This window comes from Erythrolamprus reginae, chromosome 9 (genome assembly GCF_031021105.1).
Source record: "Erythrolamprus reginae isolate rEryReg1 chromosome 9, rEryReg1.hap1, whole genome shotgun sequence".
Taxonomy (NCBI): Eukaryota; Metazoa; Chordata; class Lepidosauria; order Squamata; family Dipsadidae; genus Erythrolamprus; species Erythrolamprus reginae.
The window spans coordinates 38,673,449-38,695,865 of NC_091958.1; the positions used below are offsets into that span (position 1 = coordinate 38,673,449).

At 42.4% G+C, this 22,417-nt stretch overlaps 1 protein-coding gene across 2 annotated transcripts in view; it reads right to left on the reverse strand.

Annotated features, from left to right (window-relative positions):
- The window catches only part of SLC5A11 (solute carrier family 5 member 11), a 43,424-nt gene that overhangs the window by 1,626 nt on the left and 19,381 nt on the right, over positions 1-22,417 (reverse strand). For both annotated transcript variants that reach the window (XM_070760846.1, XM_070760847.1), the window contains 9 exons: positions 20,825-20,930; positions 17,889-17,969; positions 16,817-17,022; positions 10,204-10,339; positions 6,653-6,760; positions 4,371-4,521; positions 2,985-3,153; positions 1,215-1,430; positions 933-1,098 (listed from right to left, as the gene is read on the reverse strand). In XM_070760846.1, the coding sequence (XP_070616947.1) occupies positions 933-1,098; positions 1,215-1,430; positions 2,985-3,153; positions 4,371-4,521; positions 6,653-6,760; positions 10,204-10,339; positions 16,817-17,022; positions 17,889-17,969; positions 20,825-20,930 (1,339 nt within the window). The remainder of the gene's footprint in view (positions 1-932; positions 1,099-1,214; positions 1,431-2,984; positions 3,154-4,370; positions 4,522-6,652; positions 6,761-10,203; positions 10,340-16,816; positions 17,023-17,888; positions 17,970-20,824; positions 20,931-22,417) is intronic.

Genomic DNA, 22,417 nt, shown 5'->3' on the forward strand with positions numbered 1-22,417 from the left:
CTGCTGGGCTTTGCCAAGGATGGTCTCTAGGGGTCACCACAAGACTACAGAATTCCCTTCTTCCCTTTGGACAGACATAGATAGGTAGAGAGGACAGAAAGAGGGAGAGAGAGAAAGAAAGTGAGATAATTGAGAGAAACAGGTAGATGACAGACATAGATAGGTATAGAGGACAGAGAGAGAAAGAGAGAGACAGATGATAGACAGACATAGATAGGTATAGAGGACAGAGAGAGAGAGAGAAAGAGAGAGACTGATAGATGATAGACAGACATAGATAGTGTTATGTCTTAAAAGAAATAAACGGTAAAATCGCTGATTGGTTAAAACGTGGCTTGGCTTAAAAGAACTGCCAAAAATAAACTGCTGTCTGAAAATGTTCCCGCCTAAAATAAATGTATAAATAGAGCAACGGATTAGCCGTTGCTCTTGTTGGGAGTTGGTTGTTGTAGAGAGCGTTTCCTATGACTAATGAATAAAGAAAACCTGTTGAATTAAATCAGTCTCCGTGTACCGATTTAACAGATAGGTATAGAGGACAGAGAGAGAGAAAGAGAGAAACAGATAGATGATAGACAGACATAGATAGGTATAGAGGACAGAGAGAGAGAGAGAGAAAAAGAGAGAGATGATAGACAGACAGACATAAATAGGTATAGAGGACAGAGAGACAATAGAGAGAAACAGATAGATGATAGACAGACAGACATAAATAGGTATAGAGGACAGAGAGACAATAGAGAGAAACAGATAGATGATAGACAGACAAGACAGACATAGATAGTATAGAGGACACACACACATAGAAAGGCAGATTGGCAAATCAATCTGTTTTTCTGCTCTGAATCAAAACAGTGGCTCCCCCTGATCGATTCAAAGACTGGAACCTACTTTAGCCTTTGTGGCCTACATCTCCCAGGCGGGCCTCTTACCTGAATTGCTTTTGCAAGTGTTTTCTGGGCCGTCTGTAATTTCCAGCTGCCCCGCAGGAGAAGGACCAGCCTCGTGGATTCCTTTGACGGGAATGGATAACGATGCAATGGGAGCATCCTTTCTTCTTGGAACGTCCTTGCGGGTGAACCAGGTGAGGCGGCTGATCTGTTGGGACAAAAGCCAGGCTTCAACAGAATGGCTTTCGTTCTTTCGGAGTCCCACAGGCATTCGACACACAAAGGGTGGGTACTAAACCGTGAGAGTGAAAACAATGCGCCTACCATTTCCTCTGGTGGGGGCTCCGTCAAGAGGCTGACAGCCACGACCACGATCAGCGTGATGACCCCCAGGATCATGGAGAAGTAGAGATAATGCACGTATTTCACCACCGCCGGCCGCTCGTCTGCCTCCCCACAGCCCGGCTGCAGGTAAACGAAATCCAAAACCATCCGGATCAGGCCAATCACCATGCCAACCAAAAGGCCACAAAAGGCCCCCTAAAGGAAAACCAAGAAAAGAAGCCAGGTGAGTTCGCTGACCCTCAACCAACGGTCCTCTTCTTAGAGCCACAAGAGTTTACAGGCCACCTGTCAGCTGTCACTTTACCAGGTGGGGGTTCCACTTAACGGTCTCTACCGGTACGCTCTCCGGGGATTGTCGCGGTGCGAGATTTCGCTTTTGTACACGCGTGAGATTTTGCCGATGTTTGGCAATTTCTTTGTTGGGCACATAGAGTTTTGCGCACACAGAAGTTAAGCCACCAAGTAGCCACAGTTTGACCACTATACCTAAACGAGTTGTTTCCTGCAGAGTTTTTTTTCCATCTTTGTCATTCCTTAAGTAGATTAGGGGAGTGGCCAGTTAGTCCTAAGCCTACTCCTGAGGAGACCTCCTCCTGAGTAGCCATCCCTGCCTTTTGGCAGCTCTGTGTGCTTGTGCAATAAGAAAAAGCTCCGCCTCTTCATTCTTATTGATTGATTGATTGATTGATTGATTGATTGATTGATTTGATTTGATTTGATTTGATTTGATTTGATTTTTATGCCGCCCTTCTCCTTAGACTCAGGGCGGCTTACAACATGTTAGCAATAGCACTTTTTTAACAGAGCTAGGCTATTGCCCACACAATCCGGGTCCTCATTTTACCCACCTCGGAAGGATGGAAGGCTGAGTTAACCTTGAGCCGGTGATGAGATTTGAACCGCTGACCTTCAGATCTACAAGTCAACTTCAGTGGCCTGCAGTACAGCACTCTGCCTGCTATGCCACCCCAGTTCTCATTGCTGCTGTGAGGTGCTGGAGGTTTATTTATTTATTTTATTTATTTAATGCAACTTGTATGCCGCCCAACTCCCGAGGGACTCCAAAGGCCTGAGGTTCCAAAGACCATGGCTGAGTCTTCGCCAGCCTCCTCACTATCTGACTCAGGTGTTGGGCTACTTGGCCCGTAACCTATTGGGCAAAGTGAGAGTTTTGCACACATGGAAGTTAACCCACCAAGAAGCCACAGTTAACCACTATTGAATTGAATTGAATTTATTAGATTTGTATGCCGCCCCTCTCTGAAGACTCGGGGTGGCTCACAACAAAGCAGCAATACAGTACAATACAAATCTAACGTTAAAAATTAAAACTAAATTAAAATACATTGTCATAAAAACCCATTAACTACACAATCATATACACTCGGTCCAGCTAATCAATATAAAGGTCGGAGAAGAAGTGGGGGGAGCTTAATACCCCCACGCCTGGCGGCAGAGATGGGTCTTTAGCATTTTGCGGAAGGCGAGGAGGGTGGGGGCAGTTCGAATCTCCAGGGACAGTTGATTCTTTTCAATCTAGAGCAGAGGTCTCAAACCCGGGCCACGTTAAGACTTGTGGACTTCAACCCCCAGAATTCCTCAGCCAGCTTTGCTGAGGTGAGGTGTTGAGCTTTGTTGGCTGAGGAATTCTGGGAGTTGAAGTCCACAAGTCTTAAAGTGGCCTGGGTTTGAGACCCCTGATCTAGAGGGGTGGCAGGTTGGACACCATCCAGAAGGGCTCGGAATTACCTTCTCGTTTGTCCGCTTCCAAAAGCATCCGAGGATAAACACAATGGCCACTGGAGGCTGCAGGTAAGAGCTGATTGTCTGGATGTAGATGAAGAGCTGTCCACCTTGGCTGGCTTGCACAAGTGGGATCCACAGAATGGAAATGACGATAAGGATCAGAACAAACACCCTGTGCGGAGGAGGAAAGCCTGGTCATTTGATAGAGACATAGAAACTTAGAAGATTGACCGCAGAAAAAGACATCATCATGGTCCATCTAGTCTGCCCTTATACTACTTCCTGTATTTTATCTTAGGATGGATATATGTTTATCCCAGGCATGTTTAAATTCAGTTACTGGGGATTTATCTACCACGTCTGCTGGAAGTTTGTTCCAAGCATCTATGACTCTTTCGGTCAAATAATATTTTCTCACGTTGCTTCTGATCTTTCCCCCAACTAACCTCAGATTGGGCCCCCCTTGTTCTTGGGTTCACTTTCCTATTTAAAACACTTCCCTCCTGAACCCTTGCACATATTTAAATGTTTTGATCATGTCCCCCCTTTCCCTTCTGTCCTCCAGACTATACAGATTGAGTTCATGAAGTCTTTCCTGATAAGTTTTATGCTTGAGAGCTTCCACCATTTTTGTAGCCCATCTTTGGACCCGTTCAATTTTATCAATATCTTTGTGTAAGTGAGGTCTCCAGAACTGAGCACAGTATTCCAAATGGAGTCTCACCAGTGCTCTATACAGTGGGATCACAATCTCCCTCTTCCTGCTTGTTTTCCTTTTCAGTCAAATAATATTTTGTCACGTTGCTTCTGATCTTTCCCCAACTAACCTCAGATTGTGCCCCTTTGTTCTTGGGTTCACTTTCCTGTTAAAAAACACTTCCTTCCTGAACCTTATTTAACCCTTTAACATATTTAAATGTTTTGATCATGTCCCCCCATTCCCTTCTGTCCTCCAGACCATACAGATTTACTGCTAACATAGACCAATTTATTAAAAAATGAAAGTTAGATGAAGCTGATGTTACTGATGTTTTTTAGATCGAAAAAAATTGGGGGCTCGCCTTGAAGGGACATAAACAGTACCGGTACATGGTACAGGTTCTGCCAGAAATCTGACAACACCAAAGAGTTCCCCTGAAGAAAAAATGTTGAAAAACACTGGTGTAGTCTCTTCTTAAATGCCTCCATTGATGGAGCGTCCACAATTTCCAAAGGCAAGCTGTTCCACTGGTTAATTGTCCTCACTGTTAAGGAGTTTCTCCTTAATTCCAGCTTGCTTCTCCCCTTGATTTGTTCCCAACCATTGTTTGTCTTGCCCTCTGGTAGGCCTAAGATCACGGTACTCCTGGGACTCTTCCTAGATGTATCCCGTGGGCGGAGAGGTCTTACCTGCCAACGATCATGAGCTCCCATTCAGAAGACAGAGGTCGAAGATGCCGCCAAAGGTCCATAGTGAAAATGGTGCTTGCACTGTTGAAGATGGAAGTCAAAGAGGACATCAGTGCTGCAATCATGACCGACATCATAAGACCTCTCAGTCCTAGAAGCAAAACAGAGGGGCTGTTGGGGAGCCTGGATGAGAATATTCCATACCAGCATCCTCCCCAGGACATCAAGGGAAGTTTGCAGTTTATCAGTGTTCTGTCGGGCTCTCTGGTAGACTCCTCCCAAAAATTCACAGGTACAAATTTCAGACACACACACGTTTGAAAATTCAAAACAATGTTCTTTATAATGAAAATTCACTTAACCTAAGCCCTCTTTTGGTATAGCAAAGAGCACTGGTCTCCAAACAAACTGGTAATTTGTACAAGTCCCTTATCAGTTCTGAGATACCTAGCTTGCAGCTGTGAGGCAATTCACAGTCCTTCTTTCACAAAGTGAAACACACTTTGCTCTGGTTTAGTTTCAAAGCGGGGAAAAATCAGCACACAAAAAGTGAAAGTCAGTAAAGCAGTCACGAAACACAACGATCAGATAATCCTTCACAATGGCCAAACCCACAGGCTGCTATTTATAGCAGCCTCACTAATTACCACAGCCCCACCCAACCACAGGTGGCCTCAATTTCTTTGATAATAATCTCTCAGTTGTTGTTGCCTATGCATCGCTCTTCGCATGCGTGGTTGTATCATTAACTCTTGTTCTGAATCCAAGGAGGAGCTAGATAATTGATCTCCTTCTGAGCTGTCTGCCCCACTCTCCTCCTCTCTGTCACTCATGTCTTCTTGGTCAGAGGAGCCTTCATCAGCAGATTCCACCAGGGGCAAAACAGGCCTGCAGCATGTGGATGTCTCCCCCACATACACAGTCGTTGGGGCAGGAGCTGGGCCAGAGCTAACCACAACAATCAGAATGTTCTTGCTATTTGCTAAGTCATATCTTGTTTCCGACTCAAGGGAAAAAAAAGAATAAAATCAGGAATTGATTCAATTGACAAAGGAAAAAGGTTATTTTTATTTTTCACAGATCTATAGAACCACAGAACAGAAGAATTAGAATAGTATTTTTTGGCCAAGTGTGATTGTACAGAAGGAATTTGTCTCCGGTAATATAGATGAGAGGGGGATTTGAAAAAGTTAAAACAAAACAGTCAAAGCTTCAACATATTCTTTGGCTCAGTTTTTGTAAACAGCAATGGTTCATGCCCAAAATTCCCTAGTCGTACCACAAATACAACGATTTAGCACAAATAGACATCACTGAAGACAACGTTGAAAAAGCATTGTGCAGCCCAAAACCTCCTCTGTCAATCACACCTGATGTACTATATGCATACTTCCTAAAAAAACCTCTCCACAGCCATAGCTGAACCACTAAGCATAATCTTTGAAAAATCCTACAGGACCAATTCCCTACCAAACCTATGGTCACTAGCCACCGTCATCCCCATCTTCAAAAAGGGAGATCCCAGTCTAGTAGAAATCTACAGACCAATCTCTATATGCTGCGTCAAAGAACACATCCTAGATCTGAATGAATGACATATTCTCATTGAATATTTCATTTGCACAACTATTCCATTTGCACAACAGCAGGTGAAATTGATTGCCAATCAGTGTTGCTTCCTAAGCAGACAGTTTGGTTTCACAGAACTTTGATTTACTTGGAGTTATATTCTGTTAAGTGTTCCCTTTATTTTTTTTGAGCAGTGTATATAAAGAATGTTATATCTATGTATTACAAATATGTACTTAACAAAATGAATGAATGAAAGAATGAAAGAATGAAAGAATGAAAGAATGAAAGAATGAATGAATGAATGAAAGAAAGAATGAATGAATGAATGAATGAATGAAAGAATGAATGAATGAATGAATGAATGAATGAATGAAAGAATGAATGAATGAATGAAAGATTGATTGAATGAATGAATGAATGAATGAATGAATGGTCTGTGCATGAAGACAGAAGTGCTTCAGGCTCCCAAGAGTCCTATTGCAGGCTTGCCTGTTAACTGTGCCCAGGGGTGGGCTGCTGCCCGGATTGTGGGGGGGGGCGCAGTGGGGTAGCGAAAATGGGGTTCCACCCCAGAGCACCAAATTTGCACTGAAAGTTGAAAGAAAATGCGGGGCATCCTGCATAAGCCATGCCCACAGTGTGGTAGTAAAAATTTTGGTAGCCCTTCGCTGACTGTGCCCCTCTATGCAAGTAATGAGAAACCCCCTTACCCAGTGGCAGAAGCTCAATGACAAGTTTAGGGTACGCAATATCTGAACACCCAGATGGATTGCCACAGATCTCTTTACAGGAGTTGGGATCAGCGCAGGCCACTAGATCTGCAACAAAATAGAACAAAAAAATTATGAGGCGTGGGGGGAAAAATTGGACAATTTGAAAACGTTTTTTTTAAAAAAGGATTAGAATAGAATAGAATTTTATTGTCCAAGTGTGATTGGACACACAAGGAATTTGTCTTGGTGCAGATGCTCTCAGAGTACATAAAAGAAAAAGATACATTTGTCAAGAATCATGTGGTACAACACTTAATGATTGTCATAGGGGTCAACTAAGCAATGAAGAAACAATCAATATTAATAAAAATCTTAGGATACAAGCAACAAGTTACATTCATACAGTCCTACGTGGGAGGAAATGGGTGATAGGAATGATGAGAAAAAAACTAGTAGAAAAAGAAGTGCAGACTTAGTAAAAAGTCTGACAGTGTTGAGAAAATTATTTGTTTAGCAGAGTGAGGGTATTCAGAAAAAAACTGTTCTGGTGTCTAGTTGTCTTGGTGTGCAGTGCTCTGTAGTGACATTTTGAGGGTAGGAGTTGAAACAGTTTATGTCCAGGATGCGAAGGGTCAGTAAATATTTTCCCAGCTCTCTTTTTGACTCGTGCAGTCTACAGGTCCTCAATGGAAGGCAGGTTGGCAGCAATTGTTTTTTCTGCAGTTCTGATTCTCCTCTGAAGTCTGTGTCAGTGAAATTATATATTTCTATATAATATAACTAATTCCTCGCTACCTGGGATTTTTGCAAGCTAGAGCTATTTCAAAGGAGACTAGGGAAATCAAACTTTATTTCTACATTTATTTCTAAAAAAGTTTTTAAAAACCCTTTGATCTGTAAATATGAAAAAACATTCAACAAAACTTCCCAGCTCACAGGATGCAGAAGATACAACTGGGAGAACATGGCTTGAAGGATGAATTCTAAAGTTTAAATACCCATTATATAATTTAAACAGAGAATCAAAAACATGAAATAAATGAGATTTTAAACATGACAGGAAAACAAAAGCCATTAATTCAACCAATTCCTGGCTACTTGCTTTATTTATTTCTACAGAAGGAAAAGTTTTCTGGAGCAAGCAATCCCTCTACTCCAGTTACCTGGGCTGATCTTTGATCTCAGATTCTAATCTAAACTTTAATCAGAGTCTGAGAAGAAACTGTACTTTTTCCCAGTCTCACTCCACAGATTCTGAGGGACGTCTTGTGCCTTCCACCTTTTGTTTTAAATCCGCCAGCCGTTTCTAAAGCCGGCAGAGGGAGGGACCATATTCACTCAATGTGGTGAAGGGCATCTGAAGGTGTATTGATACACCTGGCAGGTGAGTTGCCATCATTCAAGCTCTCCTCAGGAGCACCCATACCTGGTTCACCACCGTGGCCACGTTACTATGTCAGAATGTGAAAGACACACACAACAGTGTGGATGGTTTATTTTTGAGGTAGATTTTGCTATCAACCCAGGCAGCCAAATATATATTTATTTCCCAGGGAGTGAAGAGCAAAGTATAGCTGAATGTGTGCACTGATGTGCCTATCGTCCCCTGTCCAATTGTCTTCCCTTATCTTAAATATCATATTCTCTCCTTATCTATCTATCTATCTATCTATCTATCTATCTATCTATCTATCTATCTATATCATATATATTCTCTCCTTATCTCTTATATCATATATATCCTCTCCCTCCCATCCACTTCTCTTCTTTTTTACTTTCTATCTTCATATATATTACTTAATGTCTATTCTCTTCCATATGTATTGTATATTGGACAAAGAATAAATAAAATAAAAAGCTCAACCAAGTAACTAAGTTTACACATCGTGCTTGGTCAAACGGAATTATAATTGCCTTAACCATAGTCTATTTTTTAAAATATAATTACCTGAGTTTATTCAACACAATAATTATGACAAAGAACTGATGCTGAGTTCATATGGTCCCTTAGGCACAAATAAGTAATATGTACATACATACATGCACACATACATACATACATACATACATACATACATACATACATATATACACACATCCGCGCGCACACAGTCCAACATAGGGTGGGACCAAAATCACCAATAGATAAGCAAAAAATGTAAAAAGGCCAATTAAAAAACAAAACAGGATAACTATCATAACTGCGCACAGAGGAACAGAAAGAGGTTTGCTTTCCAGAACAAATAATTCTATATATTGTTCTGTCTGGGTGCCCCCAGACTTCAACACCAACTGGAAAAAACAGCCAGACACGCTGGTAAAAGCAAAGGCACTTTATAGTTTGAAAAATAAACACAGAGAAAAACCTGTTCTTCCCAACAGGCAGGCTATGAGGCTTCACAGCAGAGTCCTGACGGCCAGACAATACAGCAGACTTCTTGCTGGCACACACACCACTGTAGAGAATAAGACCCACGCCTTTCCCCCCAAGGTTTCAGCCTTCAAGGCCACAAGCCAGAATCAGAGACGCCAAAGATCACAGCCAGGTTCCAGGACTCCCAAAGATAATACTCCACAATATAGGAAGGGTGGGTCTGCCTTTTCAGCCTTTCTGGGGAGAACCACACCCAAACCCAGCTGTTGCCTATTTAGGGCTGGAAATACCTGGCTAATTGTCCCCTTCGTTGTGCTGCTCTTCTCTGCCTGAGATCGATTATGGCTTGTGCATTTTCATCTAAGGACTCCAGGCTGCTTGCTGGGGAGAGCTCCACCCCAGGGGACTCAGGCTGTTCTCCCTCTCCCTCGGCCTGATATTCCTCCTCCCCGTCTGCCTGGGCCTCCTCCTCCTGTTCCTCATCCTCCCCCTCTGAGCATGGAGCCGGCAGAGAGTCAGCCGTTCCCTGAGGAGCCTCAGACGGAATCACAACATATATATATATATATATTAAAAATCATATAGAAAAGAAGCAGCCCCGAGTCTGTGGAGAGGGGCGGCATACAAATCTAAATAATAAAAAATAAATTTGAATTACACTTCCGTTTGTATTCTGATTTGGTTTGATTAAATAAAATGTTAAATATTTAATAATTTATTATATTTGTATGCCGCCCCTCTCCGAAGACTCGGGGCGGCTTAAATGAATATTTTAATAATCTATTAAATAATAAAAACAGTGCACTAATAATTAAATAATAAAAATATATGAATGATTTGTTAAATTAGAAATAATAGTATATTAGTAATTATTAAATAAGTTAAATATATTATAAATATATAATATACAGTATATATTAGTAATTATTAAATAATAAATAATAATATATTAGTAATTATTAACTAATAAATAATAATATATTAATAATTATTAACTAATAAATAATAATAAGGCTGTCTTCTCAGACTCTTTCTGTTCATCCAGACTGGGCTAGAACCAAACCAAAACAGCATACAAAGGGAAGCATAATTCTTCTTCTTTTTTTTTTTAAGGAAAATGCTTCTTCTTTTCTATATGACTTTTCCCTTTACGGGCCTCCCTGGTCACTCTCACCTGGGAAGAGGATGCGGCTGATCATGCCAGGCAAGACCATCATGAAGAGAGGCAGGATCTTCAAGTAGGAGGCCAGCAGGGCACCGCCCTTGGCATGAGAGAGAGACTTCGCTGCCAGAGATCTTTGGACAATGACCTTCAAGGAAAAAGGGATGTAAAGCATTATTTTTTTTCCTTCCTCATCTAGAACAGCCTCCCACGTCACACCAACTCTAATGTCCAGGCAGGGGGTCTGCAAGGTGTAGTCAAAAAAAAATTCAAGATGGCGGTCACAACGGTCCAAAGTTTCAGCCAATTTTAAAAAGTGTTCCGGCCTCTGAGTCCAGAAGCTAGAAGCTAAATGGTCATCCCACCAAAGTAGACCAGACAAAAAATGAACAAGGCCAAGTAGCAATAGCATTTTCATGATGCTTCACAATGTTTTACATCCCTTTCTAAGTGGTTTACAAAGTCAGCCTATGCCCCCCAACTATCAGAGTCCTCATTTTATGAAAGGATGGAAAGCTGAGCCAACCTTGAGCCTGGTGAGATTCGAACTGCTAAACTGTTGGCAGCCAGCAGCTGGCAGTCAGCAGAAGTAGCCTATAGTACTACACTCTAACAAGAAGGAAGGAAGGAAGGAAGGAACGAAGGAACGAAGGAACGAAGGAACGAAGGAACGAAGGAACGAAGGAAGGACTTAGACTTATTTAGCATTTCAGAGTGCTTTACAGTCCCCTGTAAGTGGTTTATGGAGTCAGCCTCTTGCCTCCAATTATCTGGGTCCTCATTTTACCAACCTTGGAAGCATGGAAGGCTGAGCCAACCTTAAGTCTGGTGAGATTTGAACTGCCAAACTGCAGTCAGATGGCAGTCAGCAGAAGTAGCTTGCAGTTCTGCACGCTAACCACTGCGCCACCACAGCTCACGATGAGAGACAAGATGGACCTTTGGCCAAATCATGGCTGCTGAACCTGTGTCAAAGTCACCCCTTGGGGACCTTCCCTATTTGATCCCAGCCTGGTTGGTAAGAATCCCCCAGATTCAGAAAGGAACCATCCTCCAAGCTTTGAGAAATAGAACCAATGAGAATCAAACTGCCGAACCACTTGCAGACAGCAGTCAGCAGTCAGAAGTAATTACATTCTTTGTGAATAGTCTTTTTTAATTTTAGTTTTAAAAAATGTGCTAGTTTTAGATATTGTTCGACTTCTTTTTTATTGTGTTATATCTATTTATATTGTATTTTTATTATTGTTGTAAACCGCCCTGAGTCGGGATTGGCCGGCATAGAAGACGAATAAATAAATAAATAAATAAATAAATAAGTGAGTGAGTGAGTGAGTGAGTGAGTGAGTGAGTGAATGAATGAATGAATGAATGAATGAATGAATAAATTTTCCAATGTTAAAAAACACACATAAAAATACAAAAACAAAACAAAACAAAGAAAAATAAATACAAGGAAAAAATAATAAGATGACGAAAATCAAATTGAACAAACACAGAATACGTACAAACATAAACATTAAGAACACTATACTATATATTTTTCAGTATTTTGTGTCAAAGTATATATACTACTTTCCTATTTCACCATTTAAGTTGGTACATGGTTTTTTTTTGGCCATTAGTGACTTAACCTATAGTTTCATATATACATGAATATTTTATCATTCAGGTTTTAGTTTTTTCTGTTTCGTACTTTGATTCCTAGCCAGTTGTAAAATCTATTCCAAATTCTATAACAGCCCGATTCCTCTTTTTTCTTTTAATTACTTTCTAACCACTGGGTCACCGTGCCTCTTTTAGGATACGTTTAGTGGAAAGCTCTAGGAACGTAATCTGGCAAGTTGCAATGTCCTTGCCTGTCCCTTCCTTTATCTTTGTGTGAATTGGAAGATGCAGAAGATGCAGCTTGTTTGAAGAATTCTCTCGTTGTTTTTCTCTGCCAGGGACAAATGTCCTGCTTATCTGGCTGTTGCCTTAGAAGCAGCTCTTCCTCCAATGTGTCAAGGCTATTTGCTCTTTCCTCTGCTCCAGACCTGGTCAAGGAGCGGTCTGTGGGCAGCATCCGGCCTTCCCGCTGTCTGTGACCAGCCTGCCTGCTATATGTGACCAGTTCGCGGAGGTCAGGATCCGCTCCAGTGCGAGGATGAAAGAGCTCACCGCGTCTACTGGGACTCCTCCGGTTCCTACTTTCCTGATGAATCATAAGGAAAGCAGGAACCGGAGGAGTCCCAGCAGACACAGTGAGCTCTTTCATCCTCACACTGGAGCGGACCCCGACCTCCTACCAACAGTGGCCAAGCAGAGAAACCATGCAAACACTCCAGTGCAGTGACTGTGGTGCACCGTGTTGCCGTAAAGCAAACAATTACAGGTCTGTAGAGTGGGTCTGGGTGTTTAGGTCAGGCCAGGATCAGGGTCTTTACAATATTGTGTAGAACTGAGTTAATTATATTAGTCCGACCCTCTAAAACCATCCCAATTTCTCATGCGGCTCCATGGCAAAATTAATTGCCCACCCCTGCTCTACTCCATATGGACAGGGGCTATTGAGATGCTGCGTTCTGAAGGCCTAGAGTCAGGAGAAGAGAGGGGGTGTCCTCCCCATCAGAACGCTGCTCATTCAGAACATCCACTAAGGTTGGATCGTAGTGCCAAGCGTGTCACTATTTATTTATTTACTAAACTTATTTTCCAAAGCACCAGAAGGTCAAGACAAGAAGCAACGGATGGAAACTAACCATGGAGAGAAGCAACCTAGAACTATGGAGATATTTCCTGACAGGGAGGACAATCAATCAGTGGGATGACTTGCCTTCAGATGTTGTGGGTGCTCCAACACTGGACAGCCATTTGTTTGAAATGGTATAGGGCAGAGGTAGGCAAAGTTGGCTCCTCTATGACATGTGGACTTCAACTCCCAGAATTCCTGAGCTAGCATGATTGGCTCAGGAATTCTGGGAGTTGAAGTCCACAAGTCATAGAAGAGCAAACTTTGCCTACCCCTGGTATGGGGAGTTGAGCAGGGGGTTGGACTAGAACAGTGCTAGCGAATCTTTTTTTCCTTGAGTGCCGAAAGAGCGTGCATGCGCACTATCGCGCATGCGTGAGTGCCCACACCCATAATTCAATGCCTGGGGAGGCCAGAAACAGACTGTTTCCCAACTTCTGGTGGGCCCAGTAGTCTCGTGTTTCGCCCTCTTGAAGCTCCAAAGGCTTCCCTGGAGCCAGGGAGGGTAAAAATGCCCTCTCTCATCCCACCGGAGGCTCTCTGCAAGTCAAAACACTCTTCCAGAGCTTCTGTGCGAGCCAAAAATCAGCTGGCTGGCACACACATGCACGTTGGAGCTGAGCTAGGGCAACGGCTTGCATGCCAGCAGATATGGCTCCGCGTGCCACCTGTGGCACCCATGCCATAGGTTTGCCATCACTGGACTAGAAGATCTCCACCCATCTCCCAATATGTGACTCTGCAACAGAGGTGGGCTACTGCCTGGGACTGGGGGAAACGTAGTGGGGTAGTGAAAATGGAGTTCCACCCCAGAGCACCCAATCTGCATTAAAAGATAATAATAATAATAATAATAATAATAATAATAATAATTATTATTATTATTATTATTTATTAGATTTGTATGCTGCCCCTCTCCAAAAACTCAGGGCGGCTCACAACAATAATAAACAATGTACAAATCCAATATTTAAAAACACAATTTAAAAAACCCTTATAATAAAATAATCACACAACCAAGTAGTTAGGGGAGGTGTCAATTTCCCCATGCCTGGTGGCAAAGGTAAGTTCTCAACAACTTACGAAAGGCGAGGAGGGTGGGGGAAGTTCTGATCTCCGGAGGGAGTTGGTTCCAGAGGGCCGGGGCTGCCACAGAGAAGGCTCTTCCCCTGGGTCCCGCCAGATGGCATTGTTTAGTCAATGGGACCTGGAGAAGGCCAACTCTGTGGGACCTAATCAGCCGCTGGGATTCATGCGGCAGAAGATGGTCCCGGTCCTGGAGGTATTCTGGTCCGATGCCCTGTAGGGCTTTATGTTGAAAGAAAATGCAGGGTGTCTTGCATAAGCCACACCCATGGTGTGGTAGTAAAAATTTTGGTAGCCCTTCACTGCTCTGCAAGCTCACAAATATATAATTCCCACCTGTCCTTAAGTCAAATCTGTATGTAAGCCGGAACAATGTTATATAATACTGTATAAATAGCATTGTGCGATGAACTTGAACCGCTGTGTATTTAACTTGAATCATTGTGTATTTGAATCAAATTTTGCAACAATAGGCTCCATTCTTAACCGTGGGTCATCCGGGGCATTCTTAACCCAGGGACTTGTTGTATTACCATGAGAGCACATGATGCTGCGTGGGCGGATTGCAGTGCTATTCTCATAATGCCAGACATTTCAGCTGCTACCCTTGAGAAGTGATTCATAGGAAGTTGTGTCAACTTTCTGAAGCACACACCCCTGATTAAAGCAGACACATCTTTTTCCATCCTGCTATGTGAGCCATGTGTCCCTTATTAAATCAATGCTATTACTTCCTGGTACATGGTGATAGATAGATAAACTAGTGAAGATTGGACTTAATCCCTGGATAGTTCAGTGGATTTGCAACTGGCTGAAGCGTAGATATCAGACGGTTGTTGTTATTGGCGAGTATTCTGAGCAGAGTCTGGTTACAAAGCGGTGTGCCACAAGGGTCTGTTCTGGGTCCTATTCTTTTTAATATGTTTGTAAGTGACATAGGGGAAGGTTTGGTAGGGAAGATTTGCCTATTTGCCGATGACTCTAATTATGCAATAGGATTGATATTCCTGGAGGCGTCTGTAATATGGCAAATGATTTAGCTTTACTAGATAAGTGGTCAAAGCAATGGAAACTGCAGTTTAATGTTTCCAAATGTAAAATAATGCACTTGGGGAAAAGGACTCCTCAATTTGAGTATTGTATGGGCAGTTCTGTGTTTGCAAAAACTTCAGAAGAGAAGGATTTGGGGGTAGTGGTTTCTGACAGTCTCAAAATGGATGAACAGTGCAGTCAGGTGGTAGGGAAAGCGAGCAGAATGCTTGGCTGCATAGCTAGAGGTATAACAAGCAGGAAGAGGGAGATTGTGATCCTGCTGTATAGAGCGCTGGTGAGACCACATGTGGAATATGTGTTCAGTTCTGGAGACCTCACCTACAAATAGATATTGATCAAATTGAACGGGTCCAAAGACGGGCTACAAAAATGGTGGAAAGTCTTAAGCATAAAACCTATCAAGACTTAATGAACTCAATCTGTATAGTCTGGAAGATAGAAGGGAAAGTGGAGGGATATGATCGAAACGTTTTAATATGTTAAAGGATTAAATAAAGTTCAGGAGGGAAGAGTTTTTAATAGGAAAATGAACACAAGAACAAGGGGGCACAATCTGAGGTTAGTTGAGGGAAAGATCAGAAGCAACGTGAGAAAATATTATTTTACTGAAAGAGTAGTAGATGCTTGGAACAAACTTCCAGCAGACATAGTTGGTAAATCCACAGTAACTGAATTTAAACATGCCGTGGATAAACATAGATCCATCCTAAGATAAAATACAGGAAATAGCATAAGGGCAGACTAGATGGACCATGAGGTCTTTTTATGCCGTCAATGTTCTATGTTTCTATGGTGGCAATTTCTCTTCTTCTAAAACTCAGTGTTAAAGACTCTGAGCTTGTCAGCTGACAGCCTGGGTTTGAAACTCAAGCCCTGTGCAATGGGATGAACTTCCATTATTTGCTTCAGCTCCTATAACAGTTATGAAAATACAAGTAGACCAATAGATACCACTTCAGAGGGAAGGTAACCGTTTTTTATGTGCCTTTGGCGCAGTAATGGACAACCTAAATTTTTACTGCCACACTGTGGCTTATTTTGTGGGTGTGGCTTAATGGTCATGTGACTGGGTAGGAGTGGCTTGCCAGCCATGTGTCCAGGTGGGAGTGGCTTGAACAATCGTCACCGTTGAAGTGAACTGTTAAGTCCTAGCCTTACAACCTTACAAGTGTCGCTCGCTTGGGTGACAATTAGCTTCATGTTTCCCGTGCTCTTCTCCCTGGGTCGCCCCCCCCACCTCAGGCTGGGTAGCTAGGCAAACAGGTGCTGCCAGAAATATAAATGCTGCCAGTCCCACTTCCACCCACGCTTTCTGCTTGCACTTCAGGCAGGAGGTGGCCGCGTGAGGTTGGAGGGGAGTCGGGCAGGAGAGAGGGAAGCTCGTCCGAGGCCAGGAAGGAAGAAAGAGGAAAAAAGCAAAGAGCACAGACACAGCAGCAGCAGAGGGGGAAAAGGGGAACCGAGCCGAGACCGATAATCCAGGAAGTGACTGCCGCCGATGAGCTGAAGCTGCGCACGCATCTTCATTTCCGCCGGTGGAACTGTGTTCCATCCCGTCTTGCCTGCTGCCCACCCCTGCTTTGGCGTATAGCCATGCTGGCTCCATGACCACAGAAAACTTCTTCGGACAGTGCTGTCTCCCTAAGAAATGGAGATGACCACCAGACCCTAGAGTGGGATACAATGGGCCAAAGGAAACCTATTGAGATTTATTTGTCAGCCAGAAGTCAAATATAGTTGATGAGATGAATTTACCTGGTCAGTGCACCAGTACCACAGAGATGGGATGGTCATTCCCACTAGGATTCCCGGCCAGGGAAAGTCGGATGTGACGGGGTCTCGGAATATGTGGAAGGCATCCTCTCTTGGCAAGCCGCAGCTGGTGTTTCCATAGTGTTTGTTTGAGATGGCTTTGAAGTATCTATCCTTCAAGTCCTCAAGGCCTCCGACTTTGGCAAAGCCTACAGAGGTTGAAACGGGGCAAATGGTCACCTCACATCAAAAAACGTCATCAAAAAAGCACAACAAAGAATGTTCTTTCTGCGCCAGCTCGGGCATCTTAAACTGCCCAAGGAGCTGCTGATACAGTTCTATAGAGGAATCACTGAGTCTGTCATCTGCACCTCTATAACTGTCAGGTTTGGTGCTGCAACCCAACAAGACCGACACAGACTTCAGGGGAGAATCAGAACTGCAGAAAAAACAGTTGCGGCCAACCTGCCTTCTATTAAGGACCTGTATACTGCACGAGTCAAAAAAAGCGGGGAAATTATTTACTGACCCCTCGCATCCTGGACACAAACTGTTTCCACTCCGACCCTCAAAACATTGCTACAGAGCACTGCACACCAAGACAACTAGACACAAGGACAGCCTTTTCTCAAACGCCATTACTCTGCTAAACAAATAATTCCCTCAACACTGTCAAACTTTTTACTAAGTCTGCACTTCTATTTTTACTAGGTTTTTTTCTCATAATTCCTATCACCCATCTCCTCCCACTTATGACTGTATGACTGTAACATGTTGCTTGCATCCAAAGATGTTTATTAATATTGATTGTTTCTTCATTGCTTATTTGACCCCTGTGACAATCACTAAGTGTTGTACCACATGATTCTTGACAAATGTCTCTTTTCTTTTATGTACGCTGAGAGCATCTGCACCAAGACAAATTCCTTGTGTGTCCCATCATACTTGGTCAATAAAGAATTCTATTCCATTCCATTCCATTCTGTTCTATTCAGCTGCCTTCCAGAAGCAGCAAGATAAGGAACAACAATTCTGAATACACACACAAAGAGAGAGAGAGAGAGAGAGTACTCACTGAAGCCCATTAATGTGAGTGCGCCAGCCAACATAATAACTGTCTGTAAGGCGTCCGTGTAAATCACTGCTGCCAGGCCACCTGTAGAACACAACAGCCAGATTAGTGCCCAGTTTCTGCCCTAAAAATCTGGACTCCAATATTAAAAAAAACCCATTCATCCATCTATCATTTAATCATCAATTGATTAATCATTTAATCATCAATGAAATCAGGACCAGATTATCTGGAAGTGTCTCTCCCTAATTTCCCGTGTTTTTTTCTTCCTTCTTAACTAGTTCTCTGGGCAGTACACAAAAGGACTAAGCTGAATCCCCTATCTTTTGAACTTTTTTTAAAAAAAAGTCTTTTCAAGTTAAAAAAGAAACTTTGAGGACATCCTTTAACTGTAGTTCAAAGCAAAGGAAGATGAAAAGGGGTGATATTTTCCCAAGAAAGCCAGGACACAATTGCCTTTCCTTTGGAAATTTCAAGCTGTTCCTTTCTCTGTAGGTCAACATATCTAATATGTTGATGTTTTCTTTCTTGTATAGTACATCTGTGTATCCAAGTAGTATTTCCCCCCCCCCAAAGCTGCAATGTGAGTAATAGCTTACTTATTTGCAAATACTATCCCCTCGCTATATTTTTTAGCTGGCAGTGGGGCAAAATGAGATCTCCGAAAAAGCAACAAAAACCGGGCAGCACCTGAAGCCCCAAGAAGAACAGAATTCAACCAATGTTTCAGGTGTCTTAGGGTGACTCACCTAATCGCATGCTACATCCTATTTGATTGCTACCCTGTGTAAGAGGGGGAGAGACAGTTACTTGGTCTACATACCAAGTGAATGGCTCATTGGGATCACTCTATCAAAACAACTTACCTTATGTGTAGCCAGAATCTGAAAATAATATTTAACACAGCACAGGACTTACGCAAAATTGTTCGGTTGAGATGAGTACAGTGGTACTTCTACTTACAAACTTAATTCGTTCCGTGACCAGCTTCTTAAGTAGAAACGTTTGTAAGAAGAAGCATTTTTTCCCCATAGGAATCAATGTACAAGCAAATAATGCGTGCAATTGGGGAAACTACAGGGAGGGTGGAGGCCCTGTTTCTTCCTAGGAGATTCCTAGAGATGCCCCACAGAGGCTTCTCCCCGCTTTTTCCTGCCCTGTTTCCTCCCAGGAGATTCCTAGAGAGGCCCCATGGAGGCTTCTCCCTGCCTTTTCCGGCTACAGTTTCGGAGGCTCGCGTTTGTAAATGAAAAATGGTTCTTGAGAAGAGGCAAAAAAAATCTTGAGCACCTGGTTCTTATCTAGAAAAGTTCGTAAGTAGAGCTGTTCTTATGTAGAGGTACCACTGTATATGAAAAGTGGGTGCCTATACCACTGTATATGTGGGACTGATTGGGGTAGATTGTAGGAGTGATACCGAGATATAATTTTATCATATTTTATTCATCTATATATTCAGCACTTTCGTTAACAAAGGGTTCGCTGGTTGTGAGCGAGCATGCATCAGAGGTGGGGGCGAGGGGTGCGCCCAGGTCCAGTAGTGGCAATTTGCGCTTGACAGCTCCAGTGCTGTCTTTCCCGGGCCAACAATTTTTTTCCTCCAATTTTCATTTTTTTATGCTTCTGCACATGCGCGGAAGTAAAATTGCACAAGGGGACAATTGCCCATCTGTAATTTTCAGTGATATTTTGCACCTGCATGTGTGTGGAAGCAAAATTGCATGAGGGGATGCTCACCCGCACACGATTTTGGGTGGTTTTTTGTTTTGGTGGTTTTTTTGCTGGTTGTGAGCATGCACGCATTAGAGGTGGGGGCGAGGGGATGCACGAGGAAATGCATGAGGCGACGCTCGCCCACACGTGATTTTTGGAGGTTTTTTGCTTTGGTGTTTTTCTGCAAAATTGCACATGGGGACACTTTCCTACATGCAATTTTTGGTGTGGGGGAGCTTGTTTCTGCACATGTGCAGAAGCAAAATTGTGTGAGAGAATGCGCACATGCACACGGCTGTGGCAAGCGTGCATGGAACATCATGATGCGCACGCTGTGCATTGGTATGAAAATAAGAAGAGCCCGCTGCTGGCATGCATGTGCCCCTTTGGGAGAGAAACAAGCTCTTAATCAAGTCTGGCAGCTCCAATGAGAATAGCAGGGGGGCACAAAACCCATCTGGGCCAGCCAATGAGCCAGAAAGGAGTAGTAGTAGTAGTAGTAGTAGTAGTAGTAGTAGTAGTAGTAGTAGTAGTAATAATAATAATAATAATAATAATAATAATAATAATAATAATAATTTATTAGATTTGTATGCTCCCCCTCTCCAGAGAATCGGAGCGGTTCACAACGATCACAACAATATACAAATCCAATATTTAAAAAGAAACAGAACATTTAAAAAGCCCATCATTAAGAACCATTCAATACAAACATACCATTCATAAAACTATATGTGCTCAGGGTATCTCAGTTTCCCCATGCCTGGCAACAAAGGTGGGTCTTAAGTAAGAACCCTTCTGACCTTGTAGCACCCCACCACCGATATTAAATTATTGTATTTTATTCCAATTTCATTTTAAATTGTATTTTATTCTAATTCCATTTTTAATTGTACTTTATAAAATTCCATTTTAAATTGTTTTTATCAGATTTTAGTAATAGTTTGTGTCTGGAACTCTGCACTTTGATATGGCCCAAGGGCTAATCAATAAAGTAAACTAACTGTCAGATAGAAACTTTACCCGGTGCCAAACTCCCTAAACCCAATGTTGGGCAGAGCCTGTGTGCAATGGTTCATTGATTAAACTTCAGTTCGTTCAAACGGTGTTTTTGATATGTTCATAATTGGGAGCAGAACACCCAGCCATTCTCCTAAACTCCTTCCCTGGAGCTCACGGCCCAGAAACAACTGCCAAAGACCCACGATTACGGTGTTAACATCTACCTGCCACAGTGTAAATTGCCGTGATGGCCAGCAAACCAATGACTGCAATGTAGAGGTCCCAGTGCAAGGCCTGTTGAATGAAGAGCGCTCCAGCATACATGTCAACCTGCAGAAGAGAGAAGAAACATCTAACATTGAAATCTCAGTAACCTTCTTGCCTTGGACAGACTCAAACTAGAGGACAGCTGGCCAAATGTTGTGTTGTATTCCCTATGCTAATGGTTGCACTTGGGTAGATAGATCTATAGCAGTCTCTCTTAGAATCCAAGGCAGGGGTAGGCAAAGATGGCTCTTCTATGATTTGTGGACTTCAACTCCCAGAATTCCTGAAGCAATCATACTAGCTCAGGAATTCTGGGAGATGAAGTCCACATGTCATAGAAGAGCCAACTTTGCCTACCCCTGATCTAAGGGCTGGAAGGGACCTTATTGCATCCGAAAGAAATGAAGGTCTGATCTTTTCTTGAAGCTCTCCAGTTGTGGAACATCCTCAACTCCACAAGCCAAAGTTGTTTCATTGATGTAATGTTCTCACTGTAAGGAAATTCCTCCTTATTTATTTGTTTGTTTGTTTGTCTATTTGTCTATTTGTCTATTTGTCTATTTGTCTATTTGTCTGCCTGCCTACCTACTTATTTATTTATTTGTTTGTTTGTTTGTTTGTTTATTAGATTTGTATGCCGCCCCTCTCCGAGGACTCACAACAAATAAAACATCATATACAAATCCAATGTTAAAAACAGTTTTAAAAGACCCCTATTAAAAACAGTCATACAACCCAAACATACCATACATAAAGTCAAGGCAGCTGAGGATATATCAATTCCTCCATGCCTGGTGACATAGATAGGTTTTCAAAAGTTTGCTAAAGGCAAGGAGGGTGGGGGCAGTTCTAATGTCCAGGGGGAACTGAACTCAATTTGTATAGTCTGGAGGACAGAAGGGAAGACAAATACGTACAACAATATGGAGAAATGGAAGTGGATTAAAAATTAATAATGAATCGATTGCTATCACTACAAAATCTAAACAATATTTCTATACTGATAGAACTGCCTTAAGCATTTGAGTCTGGGGTTTTTGTTTTTTTTTACATCACAACTGACATATTTACACAGAAAATTTAAAAACAAATGGTTGAAATTCCTTGGAACATGAGTTGCAAACAATAAATTACAAGAAAAAACATCCACATTCAGTGTCCCATTATTTCCAAGCTGGGAATAAGAATGTGTGTGGGTGCCGTTCAATGGTACAAAACTGGCACAAAATATTGCCATTGTGTGGATGAACAGAACAAAGCTAGATGGTTTAAGAGGTTTCTTTTGAAGCTGTCTTAAACTCTTAACTCTGTGACTATAGCATCTAGTCAAAGAGGAGCAAAGCCATTAAAGAGAACTATTAAAGGATATGAGAGTTGTGTCCACTGATCAATGTACAAACTTGATCAAACAACATAAGAAGAGCCCTGCTGAATCAGGCCAAAGCCCATTGAGTCCAGCATTCTGCGTCACACAGTGGCCCACTAATTGTCCTTGGGGATCTTGAGCAGAAAGAGAAGGCAAAACCCTCCCTTTATTTTATTTTATTTTA